The following is a 17835-nucleotide window of genomic DNA, read 5'->3' as shown; positions in this document are numbered from 1 at the left end:
ACCAGTTTCACAAAACTTAGCAAGCAGTTTGCTAACTGTAGCATGGGAGATGGGTGGTCTCGTAGGGTGTCTTGCATTGAAATCTGCTGCAATGACCCAGTTACTGCGTTCACCAGACATCAACACAATTTCTATCCGCTCCTCACGTGTTAACCTCGGCGACATGTCAATGGCTGTAAACAAAGAGAAACTTGTAAATAACTCATGAAAGAATAAAGTTATGTTAAAACCAAGCACACCATTGTTTTTCTTGTGAAATTCCCAATAAGTTTGATGTGTCACATGACCCTCTTCCTATTGAAAAAACAAAAGTTGGATTCAAAATGGCCGCCAGAGTCACCACCCATCTTGAAAAGTTTCCCCCCTCACATATACTAATGTGCCACAAACAGGAAGTTAATATCACCAACCATTCCCATTTTATTAAGGTGTATCCATATAAATGGCCCACCCTGTAAGTACTGGAGCAGGGTTGTTGGGAATGCCAATGACCTATCATTACGATGAGTTATCAGTATCAGATCCGTGGGGGTCCAAATCTGGCATCCCCTCCAATCCGCTGGTTGAAGGCCCTGCCGCATCATCTTCAGGTCAGTGATGTCATGGCCATCCATCACCTAGCCTTCGTGCAGGGCCATCCTATTCAAGTAAATGGGATTGAGCTGCAGTACCAAGCACGGCCACTATGGAGCGCTGTGCTTGGTATACAATGAAGAGACTGCAGCCCCTTCAAACAGCTGGTCAGTGCTGGAAGTCGGACCCCCCCACTGATTCCATATCGCTGACCTATCCTGAGCACTGGTCGTCACAATCTAAGCCCTGAAAAAATACCTATAAACAAGAGAAAGTATCCGAAAACCGAGTTATTTTACTAGATTCAAGACAGATTTATTACTTTAAATACATTTAAAACATTACAAGACATCCTGCAGAAATACAGAGTGACGGAGCAGCAGCGAGACGTTAGTGTAGATCCTATGACAGTATGTGGCCAGAAGCGCGGAGACGCCTCAGAAGTTTGGTTTGTGTTTCTTGAGTTCAACCATCAGATGATGAAGATTAATTAATTCTGAACAGACGGGCAGATTCCTGAGCGGGGGCTGGGACAGGAGCTTATGGAAACGGTGATAATACTGGATCAACTGTGTGAGCGCCCCCTGCAGGACAGAAACAAAAAATCAAAGCCTTTGTGAATTTATATACATGGTTTGCGTATCTCAGGCATGCTCAACCTGCGGCCCTCCAGCTGTTGTAAAACTACAACTCCCACCATGCCCTTCTGTAGGCTGTCTGGGAATGATGGGAATTGTAGGGCCGCAGGTTGAGAATGCCTGGCGTATCTATATTTATAAACTGGCGTCAAAACCAGTGGCCTGTACAAGTCCATCTCGGTGTGGAGCAGCACAGAGTATTTCAGAGGACAAGTATATACAGATATGTGCCATGTTATATGGATCTGTAGAGCAGCTTTCTCCGGAGAGGATCCACTTGTGTTTTTGACATACGCAGACCCCATGGTGAAGAGAACGTGGACAAACAAGGGGGCGGCAAGCGTTACCGTATCCATCCAAATCAGTGTATAAAACCCATTAACCCCAACTAATTATTCACTGCAGAGCTTCACTTTTTTGGTGTAAAATTCTCTGCTGAATAATTTTATAGCCGTCATCTCGCCGAATCCCTTCACACTGCCATAGACTTACGTGATAAAGTTCTTGTCGTTGCGGTCACCACTAGGGGGAGCTCAATAAGGAGCTGCATAGAACTTTATGCAGTGAGCTCCCCCTAGTGGTAGCTGCAGTCAGACAGAACTTTATCCTGTAATTCGATAAATAGGAACAGTGGATTCAGAGTTACGACCCTATAATTGGGGTCTACATTTTACCTGTATGATGCTGGTGCCATTTTTAAAGTTGGTGAATGACCTCATGACGTCATGGCTCAGCGTCTCCACCGCCTGTTTCCACGTGGAAGAGAAGCCTCGGACGAGCAGAGCCACACGTGCTGAAAAAACGGAGGCGGGTCAGTCTAGAGAGGGGTCTCTCCCCTATAACACCTGGTTGGTATCATGGCGTCACCCACCTTCCTCACTCCGCAGCCGGTCCTGCTGCCCCTTCTCAATGAGAGCTTCTGATTCTTTTACAAAGGAAATCATTCCCCCGAAGGATGGAGACAAGATCTCTTCTATGAACTCCTAATGTAGAAATCCTACATCAGCCTAACGCCATAAAGTAAAGTGCAGTAAAGAGCGGCTGCTATCACTGACCTGAGTCCGAGCGCTCAGAAGCTGCTGGAAGCTTTCCACTTCCTTACTGTCAGAAGTCGCCCGTTCCTTTAAGAGAGCAACGAGAAGAGCAATGAAGATGTGGGAGCATAAAGAGAGCGGGGGTGTCGGGCGCCCACCACTCGCCATCAGCACGCCCAGCTCGGGCGCCCACCACTCGCCATCAGCACGCCCAGCTCGGGCGCCCACCACTCGCCATCAGCACGCCCAGCTCGGGCGCCCACCACTCGCCATCAGCACGCCCAGCTCGGGCGCCCACCACTCGCCATCAGCACGCCCAGCTCGGGCGCCCACCACTCGCCATCAGCACGCCCAGCTCGGGCGCCCACCACTCGCCATCAGCACGCCCAGCTCGGGCGCCCACCACTCGCCATCATCACGCCCAGCTCGGGCGCCCACCACTCGCCATCAGCACGCCCAGCTCGGGCGCCCACCACTCGCCATCAGCACGCCCAGCTCGGGCGCCCACCACTCGCCATCAGCACGCCCAGCTCGGGCGCCCACCACTCGCCATCAGCACGCCCAGCTCGGGCGCCCACCACTCGCCATCAGCACGCCCAGCTCGGGCGCCCACCACTCGCCATCAGCACGCCCAGCTCGGGCGCCCACCACTCGCCATCAGCACGCCCAGCTCGGGCGCCCACCACTCGCCATCAGCACGCCCAGCTTGGGCGCCCACCACTCGCCATCAGCACGCCCAGCTCGGGCGCCCACCACTCACCATCAGCACGCCCAGCTCGGGCGCCCACCACTCGCCATCAGCACGCCCAGCTTGGGCGCCCACCACTCGCCATCAGCACGCCCAGCTCGGGCGCCCACCACTCACCATCAGCACGCCCAGCTCGGACGCCCACCACTCACCATCAGCGCGCCCACCACTCACCATCAGCACGCCCAGCATCATGTCATAATTATTCATCAGGAAGATGAGCTGCTCCTTCCTAGACGAGAATTCAGCTGCCATCCTCAAGACGAAATTCTCCACCTCCACCTGAAATCGGAAAGGAGGACTGAAGATTCTGGGAGACCGGCCAGGTTCTCCTAACCACTGGCTGGGGGTGTACACTGCAGTCCACGTGCCGTATATATGGACTCCGTGTCTCTCCTATGGCCTTTACTATACACTGCCCTAGATGACGGTACCTGCAGCTGCCCCAGGAGGACGTTTGTCTTCTCATTTGGAAACGTCTGATTTACGCTAACAATAGCCGAAGAGAATTCTGCGTAACGTCGAGTGATCTGTGAGGGGTGGAGAGAAAAAGGGATTCGGATATATACGGCGGAGCACACAGAAAGCAATTTTCTACCTTTAAACACCATTTTCCAGTTTATATATAATCTACATAAAGGTGCAGTCACTGTGTACATTCATTACTTATCCTGAATTATACTCCAGAGCTGCACTCACTATTCTGCTGGTGCAGTCACTGTGTACATACATTACATTACTTATCCTGTACTGATCCTGAGTTACATCCTGTATTATACTCCAGTGCTGCACTCACTATTCTGCTGATGCAGTCACTGTGTACATACATTACATTACTTATCCTGTACTGATCCTGAGTTACATCCTGTATTATACTCCAGAGCTGCACTCACTATTCTGCTGGTGCAGTCACTGTGTACATACATTACTTATCCTGTACTGATCCTGAGTTACATCCTGTATTATACTCCAGAGCTGCACTCTCTATTCTGCTGGTGGAGTCACTGTGTACATACATTACATTACTTATGCTGTACTGATCCTGAGTTACATCCTGTATTATACTCCAGAGCTGCACTCACTATTCTGCTGGTGCAGTCACTGTGTACAAACATTACTTATCCTGTACTGATCCTGAGTTACATCCTGTATTATACTCCAGAGCTGCACTCTCTATTCTGCTGGTGGAGTCACTGTGTACATACATTACATTACTTATGCTGTACTGATCCTGAGTTACATCCTGTATTATACTCCAGAGCTGCACTCACTATTCTGCTGTTGGAGTCACTGTGTACATACATTACTTATCCTGTACTGATCCTGAGTTACATCCTGTATTATACTCCAGAGCTGCACTCACTATTCTGCTGGTGCAGTCACTGTGTACATACATTACATTACTTATCCTGTACTGATCCTGAGTTACATCCTGTATTATACTCCAGTGCTGCACTCACTATTCTGCTGATGCAGTCACTGTGTACATACATTACATTACTTATCCCGTACTGATCCTGAGTTACATTCTGTATTATACTGCAGAGCTGCACACACTATTCTGCTGGTGCAGTCACTGTGTACATACATTACTTATCCTGTACTGATCCTGAGTTACATCCTGTATTATACTCCAGAGCTGCACTCTCTATTCTGCTGGTGGAGTCACTGTGTACATACATTACATTACTTATGCTGTACTGATCCTGAGTTACATCCTGTATTATACTACAGAGCTGCACTCACTATTCTGCTGTTGGAGTCACTGTGTACATACATTACTTATCCTGTACTGATCCTGAGTTACATCCTGTATTATACTCCAGAGCTGCACTCACTATTCTGCTGGTGGAGTCACTGTGTACATACATTACTTATCCTGTACTGATCCTGAGTTACATCCTGTATTATACTCCAGAGCTGCACTCACTATTCTGCTGGTGCAGTCACTGTGTACATACATTACATTACTTATCCTGTACTGATCCTGAGTTACATCCTGTATTATACTCCAGAGCTGCACTCACTATTCTGCTGGTGGAGTCACTGTGTACATACATTACTTATCCTGTACTGATCCTGAGTTACATCCTGTATTATACTCCAGAGCTGCACTCACTATTCTGCTGGTGCAGTCACTGTGTACATACATTACTTATCCTGTACTATGCTCCAGAGCTGCACTCACTATTCTGCTGCTCTGCTCTATACCACACATATAATGTAGCACACATTAACCACGGGCTCTTACATAGTGCGGTCTTGTGTCCAGTGTCCCCAGTCTCTGAGGGTCCGTGTTCCGGATGCTCTGTATATTCAGCTCCAGGATATGCTGGAATCGGGGCCACAGCATGTCCAGCAGAGCCTCCCAGTACCTGTTACAGGTAAGTACAAAGGCAATTACTGGTAGGTCAGTCGTCTTTAAACACACACAGTGGGTTATCAAGAAGAGGGCAGAGGGGTGACATGACTGCAGGGTTTGTCCATTGATTGTTACCATGGTAACACACAGGTCTGCATACAGACAACGGTATCATAAAAGGTCGCACAAATGTCCACACCTTGTGAATCCGATAAGAAAGCATGCCTCACTTGTCTATGGCGGGGATGTCCCTCCTCTGGGCTATGCCCTTGAATCGCAGCACAATGTGTATGCACAGGAAGATGGCGATGCTGTCGTAGCAGTCGGACACGTAGGAGTCGATGTGCTTCTGTAGATGGAGACGTCGTCAGACTCCGTGCACACAGTGACATCTACAAGGTCCATGGGGGGGGAGCCTCAAACGGGTGCAAATGAGAGACTGGAGCAGCCAATCAGATTCCAGCTCTCAGTTTCCTAGGGCGCTTCGGCTCATGAAAGCAGACACCTGATTGGCTGCTATCATTCGCACCATTTTGAAGACTCGGAGGGATCAGCGGCAACTCACCAGGAACATTGATAAACTCCGGCCCATCACCGCATTGAAGAGCTCCTGAGCCGCCGCGCCGCTCACCAGGAAGAAGTCCGACAAGAAGAGGAACTCCCGGCAGCTGTTATCCAGCAGGGCGTAGTGCTGACTGCGGAACAGGGACTCAAACGGGTACTGCGGAGAGAGGAGGGGGTGAGGAGACTCTAGACCGCCCTCCGCTGCCGAATCAAACAGGGCAACAGGACGATAAGTGGCCGCCAGGCATTTCGGGTGCCACTTATCTTATGGAAGCCAGCAGGATGCCATTGCAGCCACAGTACTACTTAGGGCTGACGCACACAAACGTATTTTATTTCCGTGTCCGTTCCGTTTTCTTTTTTTGTGGAAGTTCATTTCAATGGGTCCCCAAAAAACGGAAGTTACTCTGTGTGCATTCCGTGTCAGTATGTCCGTTCTGCAAAAAAACAGAACATGTCCTATTATTGTCCGCATTACGGACAAGGATAGGACTGTTCTATTAGGGGCCGGCTGCTCCGGAATGCAAACCGACGTCATAGTATTTTTTGCGGATCTGTGTTTTGCGGACTGCAAAATACATACGGTGGTGTGCCTGAGCCCTTAGCCCCACAGACATCACAGCGTAGTCAGATCCCACCGCTGCCTCCCCTGCGGCTGACAACCAGCGACCACCAGCACTTACTCGGACTTCGCTCCTCTGCGCGGTGTGCGGCACGACGATCGGACCCTCCAGCTCAGTCGGGCTGATGATGGCGGCTCTGTTCCCCACTGTAAATATCGTGTTCTTATTCCGTAAAGCCGGCTTAGAAAAGAAGCGTGCTGAGGGGTTAAGGGAAATAGATAGACGCCTCACACCGGCGGGCGGGACAGGTACACCGCCAATATGGAGGAGGAGCAAGATCATCACAAAATTAACCCCTTAAACCTCACATTTTGGGCCTCAGCGACCAGATCGTTCTTAGCTTTTTTCAGCTTGTGTTGGATAAAGGGGATAACTTTTTTTTTAATGCTATTAAAGGGGTTGTGCCAAGTTTAGACGGTATACTTTCTGCACAGGATAAAGGAAAACAGATCGCTGGCGCTCCGACTGCCGGGATCCCCACGATCCTACAATCGGTGGTCACGTTTCCCCGATCCGATGGAGTCGCAGGTCGTGCATGCGTCCTGCCGCTTCGGAGATAGCCGATTCAGCTCCAGCAGTCCCATAGAGTGCAGGGAGCGTGCTCAACCTGCCGCTCCATTAGATAATGAGACCCGTCTTCTCGGGATCGGTGTGGGTACCAGCGGTTGGACCCCCAGCGATCTGTTAGTTATACCCGATCCTGTGCATAGGGAATAACTTGTAATCTTGGCACAACCCATTTAATGTCATTTTTTACACAGTATTTGGTTTTCATTTTTCATGATAAAGGGGTTTTCCGGGAGTGTAATACCGACGACTTACGCTACTTTCACACTGGCGTTTTGGCTTTCCGTTTGTGAGATCCGTTCAGGGCTCTCACAAGTGGTCCAAAACGGATCAGTATTGCCCTAATGCATTCTGAATGGAAAGGGATCCGCTAAGAATTCATCAGTTTGCCTCCGTTCTGCCCTGGAGGCGGACACCAAAACGCTGCCCGTCTGACAAAGCGGAGCCAAACGGATCCGTGCTGGCAAACAGTGTAAGTCAATGGGGACGCATCCGTTTTCTCTGACACAATAGAAAACGGATCCGTCCTCAATTGACTTTCAATGGTGCTCAAGACGGATCCGTCATGGCTATAGAAGACATAATACACCCGGATCCGTTTATGACGGAGACATGCGGTTATATTATTGTAACGGAAGCGTTTTTTGCCAGATCCATGACGGATCCGCAAAAAACGATAGTGTGAAAGTAGCCTTATCCTCAGGGTAGGTCACCCATACCAGATCAGTGGGGTTCTGACTCTTGGCACCTCGCTGATCAGGTGTCTGAGGTGCCGGCGGCACTCAGATGAGCGAGGGAACCTTTTCATCATAGACCGAGCACAGCGCCCTACATCGTATAGTGGCCGTGCTTGGTACTGCAATTATATAGGACTGATGGACACGATGTCACAGAGGAAGAGGCACCAACCTGCAGGAGTCAGAACCCTACTGACGTAACCTGAGGATAGGTCTTCAGTATGTAACGTCCAGAAGACCCCTTTAATCTACAGATGATGGGTACCGGGTGGGACTGGGGGGGGGGGGGGTCTCATGGATCAGGATATCTTTTTTGGCTGTGTCTTCAATGCCCATCAAGTCATCCTTCTCTGCGACTTCCTCATACTAAAATAAAAAAAATGGGGTGAGAAGAAGAACACGTTATCATGCACTCGCCATACACCCAATCATGTAAGGAAGAGGAGCAGAGAGGCTGCCCCCGATACCTATAATACTGCCCCCGATACCTATAATACTGCCCCCCTACCTCTATTATACCAGTGCATACACCCGACTGGTACGGTCCATGGATAAGTCCAGTGCACGGCATTCATCCACCCCAGGGTGTCCAGCATCCGGTTACCAACAGGTTTAAAGGGATTGGCCCATAAAACATTTTTTTCACCTATCCTCGATGATAAGTGTATGATTGCTGGGGGTCCGACCATTGGGGCCCCTGCGTTGACAAGAACAGGGGCTCCAAAGTTCCCTAGTGGGCACCGCTGAGTTCACTTCTATAGGACTGAGAGATATAGCCCAGTGCTGCGCTCGTCAATCCTATAGCCTGTGGATGGCGCAGTGGTCACACATGTGCAGTACCCCGTTCTCGTGATCACTGGGGGTCCCAGCAGTCACTGCAGTGTATCACTGTGTATGGGTAATAAATGTTCCTGGGCCATTCCCTTTAAATGCCATAGGACGTGTGCGGGGTCACATGTGAAGTCACCGTGTCATCCCATCAGGCAGTCCACGGATGTGTCCTGTGTATTGGGACAAGTCATATAACCTGGGTCACGTGACACATGGGGCCAGGACATGCCACGGATGCACAGGACTTCTCCACGGGGAAGAATCAATGCCTATAAAACATATGTTGTGCCTCCGTACGCCGCTGCTTAGCCGCCATTTCTCCTTCCTCACCTGCACCTTCATCAGGCGGCTGGTGTAAGACTTAAAGTAGGACAGGTAGACTTTGCTCATGGTCTCCACGTACTCGTCCTGGATTTCCTGAGCTACAGATCTCTCGTTCCCCAGGAGAAATTGATAGAAGAACCTGTAGAGAAGATGTAGGTGTAGATTATATGTATATAGGGCGGAGCGCAGAATGAGCGTGTTATATGGGAGATGTGATGAACTCTTAAAAGGGATTCTACAGAGCAAAAAGAATCATTGGCAGCCGGGTCAGAGGAGCTAAAAAAACATAAAATAAAGGTACTCACCTCCACCTATCCCCAGTGCTGACCGGGCCCTCCCTGCAGTTTACCTCCAGCTCCCGCCCTGACACACAGGAAATGCCTGAGCCCGGTCACTATTCAGAGTCAGGACAAAAATTCTGCTGCATTGGTTTGGTAGAAATCCCAGGTCTTATATTTCCTAGAATTATCTACTGAGCCCTAAATAGGAGGATGACGACTTCCTCCCTCTCCGATTTTATCATTAAAGGGACACTGACAGGCCTTCTGAGCATAGTTAGCTCTTTATATGCCCCCCTAGGTCTTATAATAAGTTCCCAATTCATATAAGTATTATCCCTGTGCGCATTATAAAACGTTAAAAATAATCTTTATAATCATCTGTCCTTTCTGCCCAAGGGGCGTTCTTTGTGGCGCATTTGTGACCAGCCGCGTCCCAACTGCCGGGTCGTTAGACACGCCCATCTCATTAGTATTCACTTGGCGCAATGTGATCCCGGCGAGCGAGGGTGCCGGGCGCATGCGCATGATCTCCGAATGTCGGGGACTGAGAAATACCGCCCAGCGAAGTGAATACTAATGAGATGGGCGTGTCTAAGGACCCGGCAGTTGGGACGCGGCTGGGCACAAATGCGCCGCAAAGAACGCCCCTTGGGCAGAAACGAGAGGTGATTATAAAGATTATTTTTAACGTTTTATAATGCGCACAGGGATAATACTTATATGAATTGGGAACTTATTATAAGACCTAGGGGGGCATATAAAGAGCTAACTATGCTCAGAAGGCCTGTCAGTGTCCCTTTAATGACTAGGGACACCTTTGACCTGTTTTGTTTGTTCATTTTGCTTCCTTCATGCAAAACCAAAGGCTATGCACACAATTTTTTTTTATTATTATTATTGCATCCTACTCATTTTCAGGTAAAAATAATTTCTTCAATTAGTCTTTATTAAAAATGTTGAGCCCTTTTCTCTGTGCAGCTTTGAGATTCTTTAGTAGCAGGATCTGTATTTTCATCATGCAGCTCAGCAGGCGGCTTCTCATCTCTGACCTCCTATACACTACTAGCTCAGTTCTTATCTTACTGATAATAATGTGGCTTAGGGCTGTATTACTCCTGCAGATGAGCATTATGACTGTCGGGAAGGAAGCGGTTCTTCCTGACAGTCGACTGCTCGTCAGTGGAGGTGATCTCCTCAACAGTATGGGGAGGAGTGATCGCTAATGCCATCACTCATCCCCATACAGGATCATTATTTTCCGGCAGCACAGGCCGTTTGGCCAGCAAACATAGATTTTTGGCGATTGCCCAGTGAATGAGCTCGTTCATCGGCGGCACTTGTGCGGTGGCAGATCATGGCTAATGAATGCTCCTACGAAATCTTGTTAGCGATGATCTGGCCAACCCTAATACAGAACTTAAATAAGTGTTTATGACCTCTCAGTAGTTTACAGATAAGGCTTATTAGATGACCTGCACAAAGTGAAAGTGAAAGTAACATTCACATAGCTAAACAGTTAACCCTTTGTGACAGACCTGCTCAATATTTTTAATAAGGACCAATTAAAAAATATATTTTTAGCCCAAAACTAGTAAAATGCAATGATAAAAAAAAAAAAAATGTTCCCTGAAGGTGTAAATAGCCTTTAAGGAACTTCCTAAATAATCTTCATTAGAAGGGGGGGCGACGACGACTTACAAAAGGTTGTGTACAAGTGTAGAGAGAACTCAGAACACCCATGGCAGACTCTGAAGGGGGAGGGAGGGGGAATCCTCACCATCTTCAAGATCTATCATGAGCTGTAGAAGAAGCAGTGGTGATACATGAGAGCTAGTGATGACAACAGCATCCTGGAAACACAGATCTCACATCCAGTAAGTATTATTGAGAGAGACGTGACCATATGAGAAAAGTATGAACTGAATATCAGGGAGTCTGCATACGAATGAAGGAATGATAACCTGATAAGGCAGATATTAGAGTCTGACCCGGATCATGTGTCACAATCTCTAGGCCCTGCACATTGAGAGGGTGGGAGCGTGGTTGTCTGCCAGGAAGACCTAAGAGAGGGACAGGAGGAGCCTCATGATGAGAGAGAATTTGGCCCCATGACTAGTACTATAGCTGCTCGTTTTCACTCTGACCTCTAGCTGTTGCCGAATTATTCTCACACACCCACCTGTACTTGAGCAGCGCATTCTGGGGGATCTGGTAATTGGTCATAGGTTTCCGGAAGGAGTAGATCTTTTGCAGAATGAATTCTCGAACTTTAGCCACGGCCTGAAATCCAGAATAACAGCCATGAGGAGTGCAGAGAGCGACAGAAGAGAAGATAACAGAGATCACTGCCTCAGGGTGATCATGGAGGAGATTAGATAATCCTGGGGGATCCACTGCTGGTCAGCAGGTATCGGGGCATCAAGGTGGGGAGGCCTCAGTACATCAGCTACATACACTCCGGTAGGGGACAACAACTAATGGCACATTTCGTGCCCCGAGGCTGTCACCGGGCACCAAAAAGAATATGAGGCGATACAGACCTTTATCTTGAGCTTGTGCAGAGTGTCCTGTACGTCCCCGCAGGCCTGAGTGTCTCTGAACGCCTGCTCCTTCACGTAATTTATCTTATTATTCAGCTCCTGTAACTGCTCCACAAACTGCTGCTCTGTGACCGGGACCTCCAGGATTACACTGCAACAGAGAGAAAACTGGGCGTCTGTGGCTGTCTGTGCTGTCACCGGCTGTCTGTAGGCATCTCTGGGTGTCTAATATATCACTTGCTGTCGGAGGGCGTCTCCGCCGTCCCCGGCTGTCGGGGGGGCGTCTCCGCCCTCCCCGGCTGTCGGGGGGGCGTCTCCGCCCTCCCCGGCTGTCGGGGGGGCGTCTCCGCCCTCCCCGGCTGTCGGGGGGGCGTCTCCGCCCTCCCCGGCTGTCGGGGGGGCGTCTCCGCCCTCCCCGGCTGTCGGGGGGGCGTCTCCGCCCTCCCCGGCTGTCGGGGGGGCGTCTCCGCCCTCCCCGGCTGTCGGGGGGGCGTCTCCGCCCTCCCCGGCTGTCGGGGGGGCGTCTCCGCCCTCCCCGGCTGTCGGGGGGGCGTCTCCGCCCTCCCCGGCTGTCGGGGGGGCGTCTCCGCCCTCCCCGGCTGTCGGGGGGGCGTCTCCGCCCTCCCCGGCTGTCGGGGGGGCGTCTCCGCCCTCCCCGGCTGTCGGGGGGGCGTCTCCGCCCTCCCCGGCTGTCGGGGGGGCGTCTCCGCCCTCCCCGGCTGTCGGGGGGGCGTCTCCGCCCTCCCCGGCTGTCGGGGGGGCGTCTCCGCCCTCCCCGGCTGTCGGGGGGGCGTCTCCGCCCTCCCCGGCTGTCGGGGGGGCGTCTCCGCCCTCCCCGGCTGTCGGGGGGGCGTCTCCGCCCTCCCCGGCTGTCGGGGGGGCGTCTCCGCCCTCCCCGGCTGTCGGGGGGGCGTCTCCGCCCTCCCCGGCTGTCGGGGGGGCGTCTCCGCCCTCCCCGGCTGTCGGGGGGGCGTCTCCGCCCTCCCCGGCTGTCGGGGGGGCGTCTCCGCCCTCCCCGGCTGTCGGGGGGGCGTCTCCGCCCTCCCCGGCTGTCGGGGGGGCGTCTCCGCCCTCCCCGGCTGTCGGGGGGGCGTCTCCGCCCTCCCCGGCTGTCGGGGGGGCGTCTCCGCCCTCCCCGGCTGTCGGGGGGGCGCCTCCGCCCTCCCCGGCTGTCGGGGGGGCGCCTCCGCCCTGCCCGGCTGTCGGGGGGGCGCCTCCGCCCTGCCCGGCTGTCGGGGGGGCGCCTCCGCCCTGCCCGGCTGTCGGGGGGCGTCTCCGTCCTGCCCGGCTGTCGGGGGGCGTCTCCGTCCTCCCCGGCTGTCGGGGGGCGTCTCCGCCCTCCCCGGCTGTCGGGGGGCGTCTCCGTCCTCCCCGGCTGTCGGAGGGCGTCTCGGTCACTTACTGGCTGTCTATGGGTATCTCTCTGATCGCTGCCTGTCTGTGCGGTCACCAGGCGTCGCTCTGTGTGCATGCTGCCTTCCCTCCTGTACCTTATCATGGTGTTGGGAATGATCAGCTCGTCCACCAGCTCGCTCAGCTCACTCCTCACTGTCTGGCGGTTTTTCAGCTTGATGTTCATGGCCAGTGACATCTCCTGCAAGGACTGGATCTCTGAGCTGATGGAGCTGAGGTCAGACTGGAAGCCGCCCAGCATGAGGCCCATCCTCTGCGATCAGCCGATGAAAAACACAAATGACAGGAGTAAGGAGACGTCATGTCAGAAACCGCCCCACAGACATCCACACTACTGAACCGCTGCTCAACACACCGTGGGGCGCTATCCCGAGACTGCACTACATGATGTCAGAGACATCTCTCAGTAGTGCAGCCTCGGGCTTTGGGCCGGTAACTTCATGATCATATCTCAGGGTAGACAAGCATGCAGATATGAGTCGGGCAGTGGCTGGAGGGTACCTCACCTCTAGGATGGTGTCGCAAGCAAAGATCTGGTTGTGGAGGGAGGCGATGTTCTGACTTTGCTCTATGTCTGCAAACAAGCTGAGGAAAAAGGACAAAGGGCGAAGAGACGGAGCAGGGGGATGGAGGCAGAGGGACGGGGGGCAGGGGGATGGAGGCCGGGGGATGGAGGCCGGGGGATGGAGGGCAGGGGATGGAGGCAGAGGGCAAGAGGCAGAGGGATGGAGGCAGAGGGCAAGAGGCCAGGGGGATGGAGGCAGAGGGACAGAGGGCAGGGGGACAGAGGGCAGGGGGATGGAGGCAGAGGGACGGGGGGGGGGGCAGGGGGATGGAGGCAGAGGGACGGGGGGCAGGGGGATGGAGGGCAGGGGATGGAGGCAGAGGGCAAGAGGCAGAGGGATGGAGGCAGAGGGCAAGAGGCCAGGGGGATGGAGGCAGAGGGACAGAGGGCAGGGGGATGGAGGCAGAGGGACGGGGGGCAGGGGGATGGAGGCAGAGGGACGGGGGGCAGGGGGATGGAGGCCGGGGGATGGAGGGCAGGGGATGGAGGCAGAGGGCAAGAGGCAGAGGGATGGAGGCAGAGGGATGGAGGCAGAGGGCAAGAGGCCAGGGGGATGGAAGCAGAGGGACAGAGGGCAGGGGGACAGAGGGCAGGGGGATGGAGGCAGAGGGACGGGGGGCAGGGGGATGGAGGCAGAGGGACGGGGGGCAGGGGGATGGAGGCCGGGGGATGGAGGGCAGGGGATGGAGGCAGAGGGCAAGAGGCAGAGGGATGGAGGCAGAGGGCAAGAGGCCAGGGGGATGGAGGCAGGGGGACAGAGGGCAGGGGGATGGAGGCAGAGGGACGGGGGGCAGGGGGATGGAGGCAGAGGGACGGGGGGCAGGGGGATGGAGGCCGGGGGATGGAGGGCAGGGGATGGAGGCAGAGGGCAAGAGGCAGAGGGATGGAGGCAGAGGGCAAGAGGCCAGGGGCATGGAGGCAGAGGGACAGAGGGCAGGGGGACAGAGGCAGAGGGATTGAGGGCAGGGGGACGGAGGGATGGAGGTAGGGGGACGGAGAGCAGGGGGATAGAGGCAGAAGGATGGGGGGCAGGGGGATAGAGGCAGAAGGATGGGGGGCAGGGGGATGGAGGCAGAGGGATTGAGGGCAGGGGGACGGAGGGATAGAGGTAGGGGGACGGAGGGCAGGGGGATAGAGGCAGAAGGATAGGGGGCAGGGGGATAGAGGCAGAAGGATAGGGGGCAGGGGGATGGAGGCAGAAGGATAGGGGGCAGGGGGATGGAGGCAGAAGGACAGGGGGCAGGGGGATGGAGGCAGAGGGATTGAGGGCAGGGGGGTGGAGGCAGAGGGACGGGGGGGCAGGGGGGTGGAGGCAGAGGGATTGAGGGCAGGGGGATGGAGGCAGAGGGATTGAGGGCAGGGGGGTGGAGGCAGAGGGACGGGGGGGCAGGGGGGTGGAGGCAGAGGGATTGAGGGCAGGGGGATGGAGGCAGAGGGACAGAGGGCAGGGGGATGGAGGCAGAGGGCAGGGGGATGGAGGCAGAGGGATTGAGGGCTGGGGGATGGAGGCAGAGGGACAGAGGGCAGGGGGATGGAGGCAGAGGGACAGAGGGCAGGGGGATGGAGGCAGGGGGAAGGAGGCAGAGGGCAGGGGGATGGAGGCAGAGGGCAGGGGGATGGAGGCAGAGGGCAGGGGGATGGAGGCAGAGGGACAGAGGGCAGGGGGATGGAGGCAGGGGGAAGGAGGCAGAGGGCAGGGGGATGGAGGCAGAGGGCAGGGGGATGGAGGCAGAGGGACAGAGGGCAGGGGGAAGGAGGCAGAGGGGCAGGGGGATGATTATATGTATATAGAGTGGGGGCGGACCGCAGCTCATCCCTGCAGGGCGTAAAGGATACAGTCTCTGATGGACACATGTTCAATCTGCTGCAGCTCCAGCTCCACTTGTTTCGAGTATTGCCGGAGGTCAACACCCTGAGAGCGAGCAAGATGGCGGCGGATCCAATGGAAGAGGGTGGGGAGAGAAATCAATGACTTACAAGATAATTAACTGGTTAATAAATCACACACAATAACTTGACATATTGGGGCACATTTATCAAGCTTAGACTGGTTTATTTGCTTGACCTGTCTGTCTTTCGCCGAGCATTTATAAAAAGTCACCCAGCACTCGATGAATTAGACTCGCCGTATGGCTATAAGTCTGACCTCTAGTGGTTGTTTATCAGTACGACAGGTTCATATTCACTAAGACTGGTCTAATTAGTATGCGCTTGAAAGTAAGCACATGTCTCCATGAAAGTGACACTTTTTAGGCAACTCCACTCCAAACTGATGTAGAAAAGTACGCCAGGCCTGGAGTGGAGTAGAAATTAGACTGTTTTTGCAACTGAATCAGGCGGAAAAAAAGGCGCACCTACATAAATAAGTCAGATAATAGGCCAAAAGTTAATCTAAAAAAAATCTAAATAGGCTATGAGGTGCAAAAGCCTTAAAACAAGCAAATTTTTTGTAGTAAATGCGACCAAAAAAAAATAAGACAGCATTTTTATGCTTAAAAAAATAAAAGGCGCAGACACTATAGTAAATGTGCCCCACTGTGTTTTAAGCCCCATTCACACAATTGTATTTTTGCTCCGCATCCGATCTGCATTTTTTTGTTGATCAGATGAGGACCCAGAAAATGTGGACAGCCCACCGTGTTCTGTCTGCACCTGAATGTCCGTTCCGCAGCTCCGCAAAAGAAATAAAACATGACCTATTCTTGTCCGCAGGAGCTTTCTAATGACATGAAAAGTAAATAGAAGCGTTCCGATCTCCAGAACACTCACCGTCTTCAGGGCTTCCTGGACCAGAGCGTCCTCCAGGTTCTCCTGAATGTGGACTGAGCAGAGAGAGGTCAGTGGGGGACGTGTAGATTTAAGAGGACATATGAGGGTGAAGAGACTGCAGCCCCCGCCGGACCCCCATTCTGAGGGACCGGACTGATCATCTACAAAGCCAATTAACTAGAACTGGGATCAGCAGCCTCCGGCTGTTCTAAAACTACAACTCCCAGAATCCTCCTTTCACCTCTATGGGAGTTACAAGAATAGCTGAGTAACTGTGCATGCTGGGAGTTGTAGTCTCCCAGCAGCTGGAGTGCTGACGGTTGCTGATCCCCCCCCCCCATAGAGGACATTTATACTGAGGCCCAAGAGCCTCCTGTCCTCCTCTATGTAGCTCCTGGGCCCCTTGTAAAGTCCTTATCGGCCCCCCGGCACTATCCCCCGCGTATCGTGATGCGAGAGGCGGAGTGACAAGAGGGAGGGATGATGGGGTCAGTAGTCGGATACTCACTGCTCACCGTGTCCAGGGTGAGGTCATCAGAGGTCAGGTCCAGATCTCCCAGGTTCAGGGTCAGTTCCTCCATCTGGAAGGAAATTTGACAGAGATTTATTCTTCAATGCTTGCGAGATCTCTGCTTGCTGTCACTAAATAAGCCTCAAGATGAAGGGTTCAAATATTGGTCACAGCTGAGGTTTTGTTACAATTGCCTCCAATCCTCTGCCACCTCAGCAGCAGAAATCCCTCTCATGTGCTGACGATTTGTTGCAATGTATCAGTGCAGGTCTAGACTGGACTCCGTTGTAACGAACCTCCAGATGTGAGAAGTACTGGGTCTGTGAGGGGTTTTAGGGTATAGGTGTAAAGAATAACGCTTCCATCTGCTGACAGCAAGCAGAGATCTTGGCCAGGAATTGGCTATGCAGCTGCACAGGACAGGATTACAGGGTTCCTAGCAGTCACTCAAACCCCCTTCTAAATCTGACCTGCGAGTCATTCTGGGACTTGTAGTTCTGTGCACCTGTCAGCAGTGACATCCTCAGCTGCAGTCTAAATACAGTCCGTATCTCCGCAGTAACAGGCAGGGGGAACTACGCCCACCTCAGAGCAGACATACAGTACAATCACCCCCATCATCTCACCTCAGCCATCTCTGAGAGCTCTGGACTCTGCACAACACAGCACAATCCCTCTAACTTCCGACTCTGCTTCCGGGTTCCAGACTACACTCCCCAGAAACCCCTGAGCTCAGTTACCGGAAGTGACGTAGA

The 17835-nt window shown here is 53.2% G+C and overlaps 1 protein-coding gene across 2 annotated transcripts; it reads right to left on the bottom strand.

The window, feature by feature from the left end:
- Positions 1-863: 863 nt before the first annotated feature.
- VPS52 (VPS52 subunit of GARP complex) lies at positions 864-17798 on the bottom strand. Of its 2 annotated transcripts, none has more exons than XM_040442633.1 (20): positions 17707-17798; positions 17078-17150; positions 16570-16622; positions 15637-15712; positions 13742-13809; positions 13313-13488; positions 11823-11973; positions 11462-11562; positions 9008-9140; positions 8155-8212; positions 6603-6736; positions 5921-6076; positions 5586-5704; positions 5245-5368; positions 3428-3523; positions 3168-3275; positions 2267-2332; positions 2083-2194; positions 1886-2004; positions 864-1157 (listed from the first exon to the last, which is right to left on the bottom strand). In XM_040442633.1, the coding sequence occupies exons 1-20, from the start codon at positions 17713-17715 to the stop codon at positions 1011-1013; spliced, it is 2079 nt and encodes a 692-aa protein (XP_040298567.1). In that variant the 5' UTR covers positions 17716-17798; the 3' UTR covers positions 864-1010. The 2 variants fall into 2 exon arrangements, with proteins under 2 accessions (XP_040298567.1, XP_040298569.1); XM_040442635.1 differs by lacking the exon at positions 864-1157 and adding an exon at positions 1753-1785.
- Positions 17799-17835: the final 37 nt, after the last annotated feature.

The sequence above is a fragment of the Bufo bufo genome, chromosome 8, assembly GCF_905171765.1.
Source record: "Bufo bufo chromosome 8, aBufBuf1.1, whole genome shotgun sequence".
In the NCBI taxonomy this organism is placed as follows: domain Eukaryota; kingdom Metazoa; phylum Chordata; class Amphibia; order Anura; family Bufonidae; genus Bufo; species Bufo bufo.
This window is presented reverse-complemented; position numbering and strand designations above follow the sequence as displayed.